This window comes from Ischnura elegans, chromosome X (genome assembly GCF_921293095.1).
Source record: "Ischnura elegans chromosome X, ioIscEleg1.1, whole genome shotgun sequence".
NCBI lineage: Eukaryota > Metazoa > Arthropoda > Insecta > Odonata > Coenagrionidae > Ischnura > Ischnura elegans.
Window position 1 is genome coordinate 108,041,976 of NC_060259.1, and position 18,611 is coordinate 108,060,586.

At 38.9% G+C, this 18,611-nt stretch overlaps 2 protein-coding genes across 8 annotated transcripts in view; one reads left to right on the top strand and one right to left on the bottom strand.

The window, feature by feature from the left end:
• The window catches only part of LOC124170931 (caspase activity and apoptosis inhibitor 1-like), a 40,919-nt gene extending 31,823 nt beyond the window's left edge, over nt 1-9,096 (bottom strand). For 2 of the 5 annotated variants that reach the window (XR_006867613.1, XM_046549993.1), the window contains exons 1-6: nt 8,925-9,093; nt 8,756-8,825; nt 8,487-8,660; nt 8,284-8,368; nt 7,880-7,982; nt 7,334-7,413 (exon numbers count right to left, since the gene is read on the bottom strand). Coding sequence is in view for 4 of the 5 variants with exons in the window: in XM_046549993.1 (XP_046405949.1) it covers nt 7,334-7,413; nt 7,880-7,982; nt 8,284-8,368; nt 8,487-8,660; nt 8,756-8,825; nt 8,925-8,929 (517 nt within the window). In the remaining variant the exon portion in view is untranslated. Of the gene's footprint in view, nt 1-7,333; nt 7,414-7,879; nt 7,983-8,283; nt 8,369-8,486; nt 8,661-8,755; nt 8,843-8,924 lie in introns of all 5 variants that reach the window. The other 3 variants (XM_046549995.1, XM_046549992.1, XM_046549994.1) reach the window with 3 other exon arrangements.
• Nucleotides 9,097-10,296: 1,200 nt separating this feature from the next.
• Nucleotides 10,297-18,611, top strand: part of LOC124170814 (tRNA wybutosine-synthesizing protein 2 homolog) — a 63,547-nt gene continuing 55,232 nt past the window's right edge. For all 3 annotated transcript variants that reach the window (XM_046549786.1, XM_046549787.1, XM_046549788.1), the window contains exons 1-2: nt 10,297-10,533; nt 10,617-10,966. In XM_046549786.1, the coding sequence (XP_046405742.1) occupies nt 10,490-10,533; nt 10,617-10,966 (394 nt within the window). In that variant the 5' untranslated portion in view covers nt 10,297-10,489. The remainder of the gene's footprint in view (nt 10,534-10,616; nt 10,967-18,611) is intronic.

The window sequence follows — 18,611 nt, forward strand, 5'->3', positions numbered from 1 at the left end:
TCATAAAGTGCAATTTAAAATGTAATCCATACATTTTAAATAATACATGTGTATAAATAGGCCCGAAAATGGGCGTTGAACTGGAAAAATTTTTATGTGAAATGAGAAATCCCAATTTAAATGAGAAATTTCATATGAAAGATTTAGAAATTCCAGGTTGAAGCAAAATTTCATGCATTATTCCACAGATTAAAAATTCATGCATAATCCTCCATTATTCCAGCCACTGGACACCCTGACCTAATCTCTCAGAGACAATAGAGAGTATGAAAAAAGGCAAGAAAAAATTAATGGCCCCTGAACTGAAAATGCGTAGTATGTACTGTGTCCTGAGGACTTTGCACTGAAAATGGTAACTAACAAGATGTGGAGCTGACAAAAATTTTACTTCTCTTTTGGTGCCTTACAGTTTCATTCTTCTTCATCACAGTCATTACACCCACTTAAATTTCTTGCCCAACACAATCCCCCTTTTCTAGTTTCTTTAATTTTGGTTAGCCCCTCATAGCACCAACAGATGATCAAGGGAAAGAAGAGAACAAGGAAATTACAGGAAAAAGGTAGGGGTAGGCAACTCTGAGAACTGGTGTATGCTTGTTGAGAAATGGTCGCAAAATAAAGTAAATGAATAATATTTCCCTGGCAACTGCAGAATAGTGGGTTATCACCGCTATGGCAATTTCGAGGGGAAGTCTTGCTGTACCTGTCTTCCAAAGTGGATTTCTCTGCAGCACTTATGTATATTATGTATTTTGAAATATATAATTCACTAAAATGTACCTCACGCTCTGGACTTATGACTCACATTATTCCAGCAAACTTTGAGACATACCAGAGCGGGATCGACTGAAATGCTTGGAAATGCATCAAAATGGACAGGAAAATGAACAGGAATGGAAAGAAATGGCCAGAAAGCTGTTGACACTGGTGGAAATTAAAAAAATAATAAGTGCCAGAAATAGCAGAATTTACTGCATTGGAAGTGGGTGAGATTGCTTGTGGACTCTGATTGATGAAAACTCAAGCAAATAATGAAAATGAAATAAAAGGTCTAAAAAGATAGCTATTGTCAATAGCTGTTGGGAATGTTTGGAATCATCTCATTTAAAGAAATGAAATTCAAGGTTTATATGATGCATTTTTATGATTTTTTGCAATGAGATTTCCTAATGCATTAATTTTATATTCTTGATAACAGATACTGGATGCAGGTACAAACAAACGTACCTAGAGAGACTCTTCTCTTCTCCCTTCCTCTCATCTGATCATCTCCTATTGTTGCCCGAGGGGCATCAGAGCAGCAACCTGTTCTTTTTCCGTCCCATCTGACACCCCCATTGCAGTACAGGGTAATAAAAAGCCTCTGACTTGTAGACTCTGACTCAGGAATGTAACCTTAAGAAGTTCAAAAACTTAATCACCCCTACGGGCTGGGATAAAAGGAGTCGGAGAGCAAGCATAGCTTCAGAGACGGCCTTCAGTGGGTGGATGGATGATCATCCCCTAGGCAGTCAACCAGCTAGGGTTCCCAGCTGGCAGTTAAAGGATCGTAAAAGAAGGTGGCTGGATGAGTGCTTTATTTCGTGATCCCTTCTGGTTCCTCCTTTTCTAAGCAAGCAAAGCATCAACACCAACCTGTTATAGTCCGGCCACGGAGAGTTGTCCAATGACTTTTAGAAGGGTCTAGTTTGGGGTAGGGGGCAAGGTTGCCGGGAAAGAAAGGGAAACGCCCACCTCACATGTAAACAAAAGGGTTTCGTGAAGAAAGGAGCCAGAAGGGACGACGAGCGTGAAGGACCCAAAGGAAGAATCCTTTGTTTTGGTGATTCGAAGAAAGGGCTTGTTTTGGTGGCTCACGCTTATTTCAGTACTTCATATGCATGTGACGTCGTATGACTAGGCAAAGGTGTGAGGTGAGGTGTATAGGGGACAGGGATTGGCTGCAAACCGTGCTGACGCAGGGTTCTCCTCCCTTCCTTTTGAACCTCCATCGGATATCTCTCCCCGGCCGGACTGTAGTTTCTCCTCAGTCCTGAATTATGCAGGTCTTTTTTTGAGAGAATCCACTTCCTTTTATTTCTTATGATAGCCTCCAAGGAAAAGGAGATGAACGACTTTCAGATGATGATCAGTTTCAGGCAATCATCTACATCACACCAATGGGCATGAGCATGGGCAATTAACAAGCACAGCCAGGTTAGGATTTGGGATACAGTGGAACCCCGATCTATCGTTTCCGCATTGATCGTTTTCCCGCATTCATTGTTCGCCGTTCCTGGTTCCAAATAAAGTTCCATAAAGGCAATGTAATTTTTCCCCACATCCATCGTTCCCCGAAGTATCACTTTCCCACACTGATCTTTTGAAGATCGAGGTCCCGTTGTATAATTTTCCCGCATTCATCGTTTGACGAAAATGAGACGAAGTGTTTACAACATGTTATTTGTCGCTAATAACGACAGACACCCTCAGGAGATTGAACTACAATAGGGAGAAGCTGAGGGCCGTGGGATAGTTACATTAGTGCCTTTCCCAAGATCTGCTATCCCCCGCCATTCAGCGCTCGACTCCCCCTGAAGCTTTCACCTTCACTGAAATAAAAAGAAAGTCCCAGCTTGCGCAGGGATCGTATTACGAAGACCTTAGCTTCGAAAAAAATATCAAGTTACAAGAGAACAATAGACACGCGTTTCATGCCCCCCCCCACCTTTTCTCACCCACTGACCTTTTTCAGCCTACCTGCTTCTAAGTTCCCAGTTTCTGGAGGTCAACTTATGCATGAATCACCTAATAGCCCAAAAGGTGTCTAACAATGAATTTCGGCAATTGGCATTATACTTTTGTTAGATTGAAATAATTGTTAAGTGCATGTAATTCAAAAAAGAATGAGACCAAACACAACATATTTCTCACATTATTTAAGCATTTAAAACAAGGAAATAGAAAAATACAATGGTGATTTCTGGCGAATCTCGATATCCTTGTAGCTGAGCTTCTCGGCAGTTAATGTGGCATTTTTCCAAAAACAGGATATCAGGTTATTATCAGTTATCAATTTACGAGCTATACTATAAGTCTCAGTTGTAAGAGTTACTGAGGAAGGGATATCTTCTCAGGATATTTTGTTTCTCCCTACAAACAATCCGAATTCATCAACTCATCTGGCGCTTCGCTAATTAGAAATGAATGTGTAAGCTGCCTTCTCTTTAGGACAAAAAATTTCATGGATCAGTAATATGTTTATGATTCACCCTCTGCTGTATGTTCTGCGTAAGACGTACGCGATAGCATCGGTTCCAAACTTCACCCCGCACGAGTGGTTCCGTACTTTCCATAGTGGGTTCACTTCAAACTAGCGAGTGTTTTCCATGTGGGTTTGATATAGTAAGGTTTCATTTTTATTAGTTTTATTTTTATCCATCATCGGACCATTGCCCTTCCAAAGAAACAAGTGAGTACTTTAAAATATGGACTGAAAATAATTGAATATGAAGAAAAGCATCCGGGATAAAAGCGCGTGAATATTGGAGAACACCTCGGGCTGTCTGCTAGCAGATGACGGTAGGGGTGGGGGTAGAGCGAGCTACCTGGTGAAAACAAGAAGTGTGATATGAAGCCGAGGCTCAGGCGGGCATGCCGCTGACAATTAACGCAACATTGTTCACGCTTTACACATTGCCAAAATTACATGAAAAATATATTTATTAGATAGGTACATTACAAATAATTGACTATTTTTGGCAATTATATGATCCATCTCAATACTAATCACTGCGCCGGCAAAAGCAGTTGTTTTAGGCATAACATGCACATTGCTCTGGTGAATACCTGTACTGGAAATGGCATTTCATGGATTTCGCATCAGAGAGAAATCCATAAGAGCAGGGTAAATGCCGAGTGGAGAGCAAACATTTTTAACCCAGTTGCGTGTCCCTATAGGATATTTGAAAGAGGTATTATTCAAATCAACAATATGATCTAAGTGTCTCGATAAGTATTCCTGTAATTGGCTAAAATCTTGTTTGAATCCTTTAACAAATACAGTAGAACCCCATATTTGCGTTATCGGAATTTACGTTTTCCCGCAAATTGCAAGTTTTTTTCTGGGTCCCGTCATATATCCTATCTCTCCAATGTAAATAGATCCCTGTATTTACGCCGTGTTTTTTTCGTTTTCCCGCCATGTGCATCACGACGTGCCGACTAAAAAAAATTATTTGCGTACTAAAACAATTAATCGTGCATATCAGCCCTTAACAACTGTCTTTTGGCTTCCTTTCGCGCATTTGTATTTAAAAATCCAAGAGAGAGAGACGTAATAAGAACTATTTTCGAGAAGAATTTGAATGTGGCGGGACAGAACGCCACTAACGTCGGAAAGTTGAACTACGTCATCTCGTTTTCTGTCAGCGGCGAAAAGATTCACGATATGAAAGTAGGTGTTTTGAGCAATCGAGCTATGTAATAATGCAAGAACTCCTGAAGGAATGTTGACAATAATCATGTAGTCGATAATTTGATACGAGAGTTTGAAAGGAAACCAGACGCGATGAAACGTGATAAATGCCGAAACTATAAAACTTGACCGACAACTGGGATCATTTGCGCTGACTTCATTCAACAGTTGCGTAGCAATTATGGGTTAATTAAATACTTTAAAAAAAATATTTAAACTTGAATTATCCCATTTAAATAGCAGTGTATCGCAAACTATTGTAACTTTAAAAAATTATGAAGTCGCACGACAGTTTGTACTACCGCACTTGATCGCCGAGAAGTACTTCAGATACTCGTGTGTTGCCAAGTTTATACCCTCAATTAGTACGGGAAATAGAATTTATCCGGCTTGAAAATGGAAATTCGAGGAACGGACGGACATTTTTAACTGACGAGAGAATGAAAATTTTAGAGCTAGTTGATTCCCACACTGGAACCCGCATCGATTCAAACGCTGGCGAAGCAACTCGAATGTTGGGACTGGCAATCCGATCGGATTCCCAGTCTTAACATTCAATACTGCGGTGAAAAATCGCGATGCCATTGTAAAATATGCAAACCAGTGCGGACGCTTATCAAAAAAGAGAATATAAGTGAAGAATTACAGGTAAGAAGAAATAGAACGCATTGTAAAAGACTAGTTTTTAGGTGCAAGATCATCAAATGTCCCTGCAAATGGTGTCATCTGAAGGCCTGTTTACATAGTACATTAACCCGTACAAGTTAATGTCTAAATTATGAACACGAAAATGCACCGTGTATTCACCCAACTTGTGGGTATGCATGAACAGAATATAGAACCTGTTCTGCAAATTTGGTTCATGCATTCATAGTCGGACTTGGGGGCAGGGGACGTGCCCCCCCCCCCCCAGATGCTTAAAAATTGACAAAATTTGAATATGGTTATCGTAGGAGGATCTATTCCCCCCCAAAAACTTAAAAAATATGCAAGATTTTTAATACAGTCCGGTTATCATTGCGTTTGTTTTGTATAACGTGGTATCATTGTGCCCCCCCTCCAGAACAAAATCCTGGATACGGCCTTGCTTGTGCCCCCCGGAAAGAAATCCTGGATCCGCCCCTGATGGTAATCATTACGTTCACTTTGTTTTGTTTATTACTCAAGGAGGCTCAATCATTTAATTGAATAAGAATAACTTTGATATAAAAATAAAGAGAATTTTGTAAAGCCATTGTTGTATCTTGTTTTTAATCTCAATTAAGACAAGATCTTTTGCCTGTCAGGCCCTCTGTGCCCCTCCCAGAAAAAAATCATTCTGCCCCTGCCTACATTCGTACACGTCCCGTTCCGGTCCACAAAAATCGTTCATGCAAGCAGACATTAACTCGTACGTGTTAATGTATTAAGTAAATAGGCCCAAAGGCCCTTGAGAAAAAGTATTTCCGCACAAGATTGGAAATTGAAGATTCCATGGCATCTATAATGGTTGGTTGGATAGATTCAAAAATAGGTGCAGTCTTGTGTATAAGACGGTGAGTGGTGAAACCAAAGATGTTAACATAGAGACAGCAACTCTGGAAAGAATCTGAATATATTAGAGTTCTGGAAGGTTACAGCCCAAAAGATGTTTTCAATGCAGACAAAAAAGGATTATTTTTTAAATTTTTGCTGCCATCAAAAACACTGTGCTTCAGAGGGAAACAAATTTTTGCTGCCATCAAAAACACTGTGCTTCAGAGGGAAACAATGTTATGGAATAATGCTTAGTGAACAATTAAAAACTTAACATTTCCAAAGCCAGCATATGAATAAAAGTGAAAATTCTCCATTTCCCACTATTTGCATTTTCCCACAATTTACACTTTTTTTCTTGGGTCCCTAGAAAAGTGTAAATAAGGGGTTTTACTGTATCATAATTACGCTCCAAAATCCTGTGCTTCGTAGGACATAGGCAACCTAGCCATACATTCCCGCATTGATTGTTTTTTTCGTCCATCCCCCTGAAAAACGATAGATCGAGGTTCCACTGTAGCTGGCAGCTGGGTGTCTGACCACCTGCATGCTATGACAGGCGGGAAAGTTCACTCTCCAACTCAGGGTTACAAATTATCTTTACTCCAATCGACCAAATTGTAGTACTCCCTCAATTAAAAAAATTATGACATGAAATATGAAAAAGATTTGATTATGTCCATTCTATAGTTCAAGTACTCAAAATCAATGACATTACATGGATTTAGAAGTAACAGTACTCTTCCACAAGTACATGGAAGAATTCAAAATTCTAGTCAACTACTCCCCCAAAAACATAGAAGATAATCAAGATGTGAAATACCAATACCAATTGGACGACCCCACTGGAAACTCACAATAATTGTCATGGTAATGAATTACCCTTGACCAGGAACCAAACCACAGACCTTTGACTTTCCAAGCCAAAGCGTAGTCCACTACGTCATCAAGATTCCTTGATTCCCAAGGCAATTAATTTACTTAGATATCTTGATGGAACAATTGGGCCTAAACGTCTACCACTATGCACTATGAACCTTGGTAAATTGCCACGAGAATTGAGGAACCTGGATAGCGTAGTGATCTGGCAAGTGGCCTGGAAAGCCCAAGATTGGTGGTTCGAATCCTAGTCCAAGAGATTTTTCCCCACATCGATTGTGAATTTCACCGCCATTAAAGTGGCAGGTTAGAAATATATCACACCACCAGAAACTTATCATGAGGTTAACAATGGTGCATAAAATGAGTACTAAGCCTTTGAATCTAAATTCACAGATGTGCTTGATAATTTGTGAAGTACCTATCCTTGAACATGAAACTACCTACTTATACAAATAGAAAAGGAACAATGATTGGACTCACCATCATTTCCTTTACTTGAGACCACTTCTGGCTTTCTGCAATCCTCACCTAAAATATTGTATTTCCCCTCTGATGAGCCTCTGAAATGAAAGGTTATGTTGACATTATCTACGTCCTCATGCCAGATATGGGAATTATATTTAAATTATATTGCAATGATAGGCTACAGTGTGGTATTTCACATGATGTCATGCTTTGTCTAAGGAAAAATTGACGTTAAACCAGCGAAAACCAATGGTCACATTAATGCTTAATTATGTTGATATTCCCTTAATTATCCAGCAAGAAAGGTATAAAAATTGTTAAGCTCATTTGTACAGAGCATTGGGTGTCAAAATTCATTGATTCACTTAATAGGCTTCTCTAAGGCTTAAAAGCAAAGATAAATTCAATTGAAAACTAAGCATACTATTTGGAATTGATGGAGAGTTGAACAGCATTTATAGGGAGGGGAAAAGTACACATACATAAAGCTTAGATGGAATCTTTGGGCCATTTCATTATAAATTATACGCCTAAGATCGAACACTCAACAAGAAAACTTACGAAGTTGCATGTCCACAGCAGGTTTTGGAAGAAGTGCAACCCCTGTCTATTTGTTGAGAATGACCCCCAGGAGAGGTGCTAGATTCCGTATCACAAGGTATTCCTTAAAGTAACAATATGAAATGAAAACCTCAGAACCTAAAAATTAACTTAAGCGAAATACTTGTTTAAATGTCATGGACACAAGGCATATGTATTTTTTTACCTATCTATATTTTAATACAATGTAAAATAGCCCAGAGGAAGAGAGGGCTGGATTGTGGCCTCATCTGGGCCAGGTAAAAGAAAATAAAAGTCAAATCAAGTCCATAGGTCTCAATTGGAAGACAATTAATAAATCCTGCTACTTGGTTAACAAACTAGCATAGAGAAAATTACTAATGGGAATCTTGATAAATATTTACCTTCCAATACTTTAAAAATCACATCCGCAGACATTTGAGAGAGTTCCTCAAAGCATATTTTCTTCAGCTCCTCAATGGTCTTATTCTAACTCAGAAAAAGAAATATGACATTGTTAAAGAGTTAGCAGAAAAAGGCAAGTTAACTTTAATATACCCGTATACATGAGAATAATGCGATTCGTGAGGCACACAGAAATATATACCTTAAGGATAATTGGTGTGTGCTTCTCCAAGTAGTCTTCGCCAACTGCAGCAAAAATTTGCCTAATCATCTCTCTCTTATTATCCACTAGGCAGCTCAAGTCTCTCAATTCCGTGTCCCAATCACTAGAGTTGACCGGAATATTTTCTTTCTTTCCCTCATTCTTTCTCCTCGCCTATAATGTGAATGCCAATGAAGTTCACGAAGAAGTCAAAATACAAACCAAAAGAAAATATTGCCACAGTGAAGATGATAAATGCATCTACAAACCGGGGAACGACTTCGACGTTTGTGTTTTCGAGACCTTCTTCTTTCCCTTTTTTGCTTGTGGGAAGGCATCCTTTGGAGTATGGAAAACTTAGGTGATAGACGTTTTAATCCAACGTAAGCCTTCGACAGTGCATAAAATCAAGTTTTATCTACCGCAAGGGCAGCTTACCTCATGTGTCTAAGGTCAATTAAGTCTCATTACAACATTAAATTTTCTTCTTTCTTCCTCAGACTGAATTTTTAACATACTTCCACCAGCTTTCAAAAGTTTTAAACTCAAGCCCACTCAAGCCTTCAGAAACAGATTCCGCAGCTACTTTGTTTGACGAGTAAGCATAGAGGTAATCTCTGCAAGCAGCGATATCGACGTCGAAATTTCGCACTATTTACACATTTGTACACGACGACTGCATAGCGTTGTAGTATATAGGGCTTAGACGTTGTGAACTCAATGGGTGCTTTCAATGCCTTCTTAAGCTTACTTAAGTTAGCTTAAGTTCAATGCCTTCTTAAGTTAGCTTAAGAAGGCATTGGTGCTTTCCATTCATGCGACTCACGCGTCGACTTGTGTCGACTCGCGGTAGCTGTTTATAACTCTCCTATTCCTGTGCGTTACCGTTTGTTGACTTGTGTCACAACAGTCGGCGACACACACAGAATGGAACACGAAAACCGCGACGTAAGTTGACTTGTGTCAATGAATGGAAAGCACCCAATGGAAAAAAGGAGGAGGTCTCATTTTCTAAAGGCCGTTTTACACGGTACACGGAATTGCGCAATCTTATAATATACGTACGAAGGTGCAATCAAAATTGTGTCGTGTAAAGCGGTGAATTGCTAGAACACATGCGAGAATGCATGGATGCGAGACGGCAAAATAGCCCGTTCTAATTTCGTTCATGCATTCGCGCAATTCCACGCCATTTTAGAAATTAATGCAGCTCTAACCATGGCTCGAACCTGCGCAGTTCCGTGCCCCGTGTAAAACGGCCTTAAGACCGTGGTCACGGCAATACTTAACTAAATCATAATTTCGAATTTTTTTGCTGAGAGGGCGTGATTGCCATTTCCTCTTAGGGCTTTCACGCAAGTGTGGCCATGGAAGAAGGAGGGGGAACAAAATTCAATCATCAGGACACACACAATCAGGATAATCATAAAAAATACTCAGGGCACGTAATGGCGTCGGTTAAACTACTTTAATCTCTCATCATAGCGTGATATTGCGCGAATGCACGAACGAAACTAGAACTGAGGCCATGGAAGAAGGCTTACGTGCTGAGGCTATTTTACCATCTCACGTCCATGCATTTCTCGCATACTTCCTAGCAATTCACGGTACACGACACAATGCTGAATTTAACTTTCTACATAAGTCAGATTATGGAATTACGTGCCCGGTGTAAAATGTCAATCAGAATTATAATTTTTGTAAAATTTAATTCCTATTTATAGTTAGCGTTTTCCCGCCATTTTAGGGCTCTTATCAGCTAGCGCCATGCTTGCAAGGAAGTAAAGGGGAGATAGAACAGCACCACGTTTTCATACTTTCTTCCATTGTTCTGTGTTGAGAAGCAAGCAATGAGCGGCAGATAGTTTTTCGAAAATCATTTTGCATGCAGCTGGGTTGCAGTCATTTCAGGAGTTAAAGTTACACAAGTGAGTGGCCGCGTATTTTTCATGGCTAATGTAGGTGAATTTTAGATCATTGGAGGGGATTTTGACCTCAAGAAAATGCCGTTTGTCATTGTAGATAAAAGCAGCATTGCCGGCGTAAGGTTAGTAATGCATTCTTGAGCAGAGCTTATGAAGTTGTCATCGAAGTATTCCATGAATCCTTATCTTTGTGCCTTTCATCTAGGCAAAATTTGAAGGAGTTGAAGCTGCTGAGGGAAACGGATAAAATTCGAAAACTAGCGAATGGAACTTTTGCAATACCCATACTGTCACTTCCGGAACAGACGGGGAACAGCAACTCCTCTCTTTCATTGACTGGAATTACTTATGATGTCGTGAAAAACATTGAAATTTTACCATCTCAGTCGAAAAAACCATATGATGTGATGGTAAAATCGGTGGAAGTATATTTGAAAGAAAGGAATATGTGGAGGGAAGAATTGGTGAAAGAAATCCCCCTCTCTTGGGTCAAGTATGGAGATCTAATACTATTTGGTCGCAGTGCTTTTGCAGATCCAATATGGAAGGTTATTGGTATGTATAACATTCCAAACTGCTTAGATTCGTATTCTTGTGGTTTTATATGTCCTCTACACGGGCTTAGACCTTATTTCCCGATGTAAACATTTTGTACTGAAGGTCATGTATAATCGTAATTTCAGTAGCCGAAAGTTCCAAAGATTTACCGTTTGCTCATTCATGGATGATTGAGTTTATTCGGTGGAAAATTTCCCCGAAAATTGCTTGATTTGTTTAACAAAATCTGCCACCAATGATCCAGTGATGTATTATATTTACTAGAAAATATTAATCTAGATTAGGGCTGTTGTTGTTTCACTGTCCTAAATGACTCGATTCAATCTACAAAATCTGCCATGTTGACGTTCAATTACTCACAGGTAGGTTAAGAATCATTTATTTCATCTGTTCATTCCAACAAGAAACCTATTACATTGATTTCAAGTTATCATGAATTGGTCGAATTAAATAATAGTAATTATATTGATTCGTATTTACACTGTTTAATCCATATGTATTAACTATATATTATTATTACTAATTATCTGAAGGATATGAGAATGAACTCAATGACGAACATATTTGAAATCATTAGCTGGATACTGGGGAGAGCACTGAGGTTATGAGGACGTCATTAAGGTCATCATATGAATGCAGTTTTACGTTGGACCAAAATCTGTTTAAATTTTTTGCTTGGCAATAGGAAATCCTGGAATCCATTATCACAAAGATTATTCGTTAATACAAAATATATTTACTTCATCATTAATGTGGTCTACGATTGGTTTTTTAAATTGTCTGGAATGGAACAGAATGTTGAAGCAACACCAACTACCAATAAATTTTTGACTCACACCACATGTACCTAAAGGTACCGAAATGGGCGTTTATTGTGTCCATTTTCCTACATAATGAAGTAGCTTTAGTTTGTCTTTTAAGCCGATGTCCCTTGGTCAAATTTGCATCAAAATATTTGTATCAAATTTTGATACAACTGACGCGCAACGTCTCCCACGGTCAAAATTTTATCCAACTGGGTTTCAGTCCTACCCTGTTAAAAATTCCCCATTGAAAATACCCATTAAAATTCCTTTTAGGGAATTGGCAATGGGGACTACCATTCCCTATAGGGACACCCATTCCCTATTGGCAAATGGAAGGAAATCCAGGTGGCAGCACTAAGTTAGGTGTCATGGCCGAGTAGGGAGGATCGCCCACTTTAGTACGTTTGTTTGTGTGGAACGATAACCTGCGAATACCCGAGTTTTATGTTCTTATTGAAAGCGTCATTGTTCTTATTGACAATTGCATCTGGAAGGGAATCCAGGTGATAGCACTAAATTAGGTGTCATGGCCGAATATGGAGGATCGGATGCATTAGTACGCTTGTTCGTGTGAAACGTTAGGCGGCCAGCACTATACCGTTTAGCCGAATATCAATGGCATTATGATGAAAAACTTAGAAGGAAAAGTTCATGAGCAACAAAATGTGCGGTGTTTATGATTGCACCGACCAGTGTGAGACAAAAGCTATCTCTCTACATAGATTCCGCAACACCCCTAATTTGGGAAAGAAGTGGGAGCACGTCATGAGAATGGGCAAGAGTGAGCTAGCATGCTAGTTTTATTTAAGAAAAAAACAAGAATGGGTCATAGAGAAACATATAAAGGCATGACACCTTCATTGTATCAATTAATGCCTACTTAAAAATTGTTCGCGTAAGTATGGAGGTGTCAGAGGATGAGATGCAGACGGAAAGAAGGTTGAACAAACTTGCAATAACTATCAATGAATTTTCAGATATCCAATAAGCCAGGAAAGTTAAGGTTGGGGAAATGATTCGAATCGCAACAACTGAGAATTATATGAATATTCCCGGCCGACTACCCACCAATTGCCGGGACTAAGTCTGCTTGAGACAAGTAATTTCTCCCAAAGTCGCACAAACTTTTCCCAGGCGATCCCCCCCACGATCGCCTGGACATCTTCCGCCCAGGGGCCCGTCAAAACCGGGTCGGCCCTTAAAACATCTGTCTCTTTCTCATTCAATAACTAGGCCCTGCTCTTCCGAATACAATGCGGTGCGAAACCCCGACGTTTCTAAGGCCTGCGTGCTTCGTTGGGTTAAAGGATTTCTCAAGTCGCTTTGCCCAAATGGCCAAAATTACGGGGCCGAGGCACGGAGACCCTCGCGCGACCCGTCTCGCCACTTCCCCATCGATCTTCGCTAGCCGGTGAGAGTCGAGTGACTCCACATAGCAGTCAAAACGCCAATGCAAGGGGAATTCCACTCACGACCACACCGACGTCGAATTCCCTTAAGAAGAATAGATTATTGAGGACGGATGGCTTATGTGAGTAGATGCCTATCATATTGTTTGATGATTTTAATAATGATATATCTCTTGTAATGATGGTGGATAAAATCGTCAAACAATACACACGAAAACGGAAAAAGAAGCACCAATTTTCTTCTGAAAAGCTTGTATCTCGTGTGACATGCCATTAATACCGCTTGTTTGTATGCTAAAGCCCATTGCAAGAACCAAATACTCCAACAGTGCTTCAACCATGACAGGTTACAGCATTCCACCTCATAGCCCTCAACGAGGGACCTCTTGATGTCTCTATTGAACTCCAAAACGTCAGATGTGGAGAAAATTACTTCATCTATTATTCACAACTGAGATTTACCATATACATCAGTATTCGCTTCACAAAATTGCTGAAAACACATCCGTTTCGCACACCGCTAGGCTGTAGCATTAGTAAACAAACCGGCCGATCCTCCATGTCTCATTTCTGAAATTGGCCACCAGATGTCAGCTACTTTGATTCCTGTTGCCAATAGGGATAGCTATTCCCTACAGGGACAACTATTCCCTATAGGGACTGTAATTCCCTGATAAAACAGAATGAATAAAAACAATTGTTCCATTGATATGAATTTACACCCATGTCTCGTATAGCGCAATTTCGATTAGCGCAATTTCGATATAGCGCAAATTCGTTCCTCGGGGAAACATTGCAACGCAGTGTAGCCTAATCAAAAATCTTAAACGCTCTCGTGATAAAACGTGAACTTGCGCTAAATACACACGAAATTTCTATCATTTTACGCATATTAATATTATTGCTTGCCTCAAATCTTCTTTTTAGTTTATATATTAATCGAAATCCATTGCTGCGCAATGGCCAAAAGTATTTGTCGTCATTGGGTCCAGATGGCCGGCCTACCGAAGTAATTTATCTCGTCTCCTTAACAGAATGAGTTAATTTAGATCATTAAGTAAGCGTGGGGCTAGTGGAAATGATTTTTTTTCAGCAATACGGTTTGAGACGTATTTTTGCCGTCATAGGTTATCGGGCGATTGACTTCCAGGTAGGTCTACGCTAAAGCCTTCAAGGTCATCGGTATTCACGGGGGAGAAATGGAGCGGTGGCCGAGTGGCGCATGAATAGCATCAACACATAAAAGGGTCCGCTATAGTCTCAAACACAATGGCTTCGTTCCCTCCCCGCAGTCGCAGGCCTTCTGCGTCTCAGGAATACAGTTCAGCAGTGGAAGGTGATATAGATAGAGCCATACATAGTAAAAACCAAGAGAATATGGCAAAAAATAGGAATGCGTGTAGAAAAAACAAGAATTTATCAAGAAAAACTATAAACCTAGAAGAGGAATTGAAAGAGGTCAATTGCTTTGAAAATGGAGAGCGTCAAAGCGATATTGCGCAGAAGTTTAAACGCACGATGCCTTATTATGAATAAAGACGAAGTTAAAACATAAGTGACCTCAGCCGCACCAACTTCAACCAAGCGGTCTACACATACGGAAAATTAATAGTGAATCAGGACGAAAAGACGAGAGTGGTAATCGCTCCGAGACATTTAGTGAAAGCTCCGGTTGATTCCAGAATTTAAACGGCAAGCAGGTATTTTCAGTGCGGCGATATCAGGTGAATCTGCAAGTGTTGATAGCGCAGTCACCGCAGCATTTTCTGATGAACTCCAAGCCGTGATTGAAAGTGGCTCCTTTCCCCCTCAACCAGTTTTTAGTGTTGACGAGACGATATTGTTTTGGAAAAGAATGCAATCTCGTTCATTCATTTTCAGGGAAGGAAAACCTGGGTCAGGTTTCAAGGCATTTAAAGACTGTTTCACGTAGCTGCTAATAACTCGGATGACTGCAAATTAAAATTTTTTATCATTCATTAACTCCGCTAGCTATGAAATGGCATTCAAAGTAGCATTTTCCTGTCATTTCGATGAGCGACAAAAGGGCCTGGGTGACACAATAGTTGTTTTTAGATAAGTTTGAAAAATCGTCAACTGCCGGCAACGCATTACGATCCCCTGAGATAGCAGATGTTAGCCCACCCGCACGACAGGAGGGAATTTCAAAAGCACGTAAGAATTTTTTTTTAACGTGAATAAAAGTCTTTGAATGCGGGCATACTATCTTTAAAGATGTTTTGAACTATAAACATTTATATAAATAATGTTTTCTAAGGCTTTTTATGGGAATATAGATGTTTTAGAGGAAATTCAATACCCAAGACCTATGCTACCAGGAACGCATCCCTATCTTCCCAATGTTAAAACGCTCTCGTATAACGCAAATTCGTATAGCGCAAAGACCCCAAGGAACGCATCCCTTGCGCTATACGAGACATGGGTGTAATGCTAAATTAAACATTTTTACATTATATAATATAAATTTGTTGACAGGCTTGCTACTCTTTAACAATAAATAAGGTTAAAGAGGGCAAGATTTGGGGTAAAACTGTACAAATTATGCAATTCCAGCTATGGCTATACACATAACTTTAAAATGTATGTTGGAAAAGATAAAGTAAACAATATTCCTGTTAATACGAAGATAGTATTGGATTTGATGGCCGCGTATAATCTTCTAAACAAAGGATATTAATTGTATGTTGATAATTGGTATAATTCGCCAGATTTGTTTCACAAGTTACACACCTTAGGAACTAATTCGTCTGTATCTTTCGGCATATTTTTGCATTTAGCTCACAAAGTACAGTACATTAGTTCCTATACTTCCTAATATTATTACTGCAATTGGAAGGACAAGAAGGATGTTACAATAATGAACACCAGGCATTCCTTGGAGTGCACAGATACCAAAAAAGTAAAGGTAAAAGGACGGCAAAACGTGTAGTGTGCTTGGAGAAAAAGATAAGAAGAGAATCCACATGGTAGTATGATGTGTGCAAAGTGCCACTATGTTTGGAACATTTCAAGCCCTAAAGAATTATCTCCAATTATGTAAAGTATTTAATTTAATTTTGAATGCTTTTATTTTTGCACACAGTAAACCATAGTTGGTAGTATATACTTCAAGCAAATGAAAGAGCAAGTAACTATTAACAAAATATCAAAATTTGGATCGAATTGGTTAACAAATACCACTTTAAATGTCTCATACAAACCAACATTACAATTGTGTTCAAATTCTTTCAAAGTTCGTGGTGTTTGGGGTAGATCAGGGGATTGATGTGAATGGTATGCGAGTATTACATAGGCTGACAGGGAATGAACAATCAATATCTTAGCTGGTAGCATTTGCATCCATCATCAGTCTGGATAGACATGTAAAGTATTATTTGCTACTTTTCTGTAGCTTCTTCCTTTGGTATTTAACCATGTCATAACTTTTGGTGGCAAATGCCTTTGTGATAACTTGCTTTAGTCTAGTTGGTATCTCCCTTTTCAGGTTGTCATCCTGACTCCAGGCTCTCTCCATTGTCCCTGCAAATAAATATAGAATATTAGTAATAAAAACAAGGTTATATCATTTGCTATGAACCTATCCTGCAGGAAATCTACCTATTTATTACATTTACACATGGCATCTTGCAAGCATATTTATGCACTCACGCTCTAACGCATTCATATTTATGTGCATGCATCAACGTGGTGAACAAAATGCTAGGCTCAACTTCCTAACAAGTATCTATTCTGTGCTCAACAAACAGGTTATTTTTTTATAAATATTTATATATACCCATTAACTGCGTAAGGAACACCGGGGTAAGTGGAACCCCTAACATAAATAGTTGACATTTCAATAGCATTGAATTGACATTCAATTTTAGCAACATTCTATAGCAATTGATAACAATATAACTCTTTAAGACTTTCATTGCAATTTAGGCATTTGTGAAAAATGTACTGAAGTACAAATCAATACCTAAATGATAATGATCAGAGAGATTTAAATTGCAATGGCAATTTTTTGAAGAGCTTATTAATTACTATAATTCTTCGACATAATATCTTCCCGATGGTTATTCATTTTTCAAGAAAATACCCTTCGTATACGAGTTAATTGAGATTGATACTTTAATGCCATAACGAACTGGATGCCATAGTGGGCTGCTAACAAAGTGGATTCTTCTGCGAGAACCCTGATATTTCAACTTAATCGGTCTTAATGGATTGTATTTTTACTATGGCCGAGAAAGGAAAGATCATGCTAAATTGTAATTACACTGTGAACATAGTAATTAATAATCTTAAATACTTATTGGAATGAAATTAGCGGTCCATTAATCGTATCAATACACACAAATGTTCGGTGATTTACTAATGAATAGAAAAAATGTTTCATTTACTTACATTTACATGGTCAGCTCAGCGGAGATGTGTTGATGCCTTTTTGCCAGTCTTCACTGCGAAACACGGATTATTTTCCTCTTCCATTGCGTACTTCAACGTAAATTTGCTTGTAAAAGAGGATTCTACAGCACAGCTAAATTCGCAAAGTCACAAAATACAGTAACTACGAATGTAAATAATTCATTTGCAATGGCTCTTGGGTCACTGGTGTGCAAGATGGCCGCCGGTCGTTGTGGCGCAAGTTTCAAAATGCGATATTTAATCCGTTGTATTAAAAAATAATTTAGTAATGTAATGGGGTCATTCCACGTCAAATCACCCAGAAATTTTCAAAATGACACCCACCGACTCGGATTTTGATGAAATTTTTGTCACTAGCTACTATCACCTATCTAATGACCCATGTAAAATATTTCCTCTCTCACTCTCATAGTTTGCAAGATATGAGGAGTCAAAGTTTGAGATGTTTGCTCAGAAGTGGCGCTAGTGGGAGTCAAATTCCAGAGTGCAGGGCACAGGGTAAAAATTCATAACTCAGAAACCACATAACATATTTGAATGAAATTTTACTCCTTGTCTATCCAAGTACATAGCTTCCATAGTGATGTCTTTTATTCCCCTTGCATTGTTATGTTGGCCAAAATGATGTCAGCAGTTGTTAATTAACCGATTTTTTTTAGCTCAAAAACATTACTTCATATTTTCAGAATTATCACCAAAAGGCAGAGCAGTTAACTCATCCAATTTTTTTTTAATTGAAGGTTAATATGTGCTCCAATATACTGTGAAATAAAAATGGTGGTGTTTTGACTGCCACTATGAGTATTTCAGGTTTTACTTTTTTTTCTGCCCCTGTGAGAGGGATTTTGGACACGTACTGTAAGATAATAAGTATAAGTGTATCCATACCTTCATGAGGATATATTTGAAATATTGGTCAGTAAATCTAAGACCAAACATGTAGTCTAGTGAATGTGGCTCTAGTTCATACAATTTTTTTTAATAGCAATACTTGGC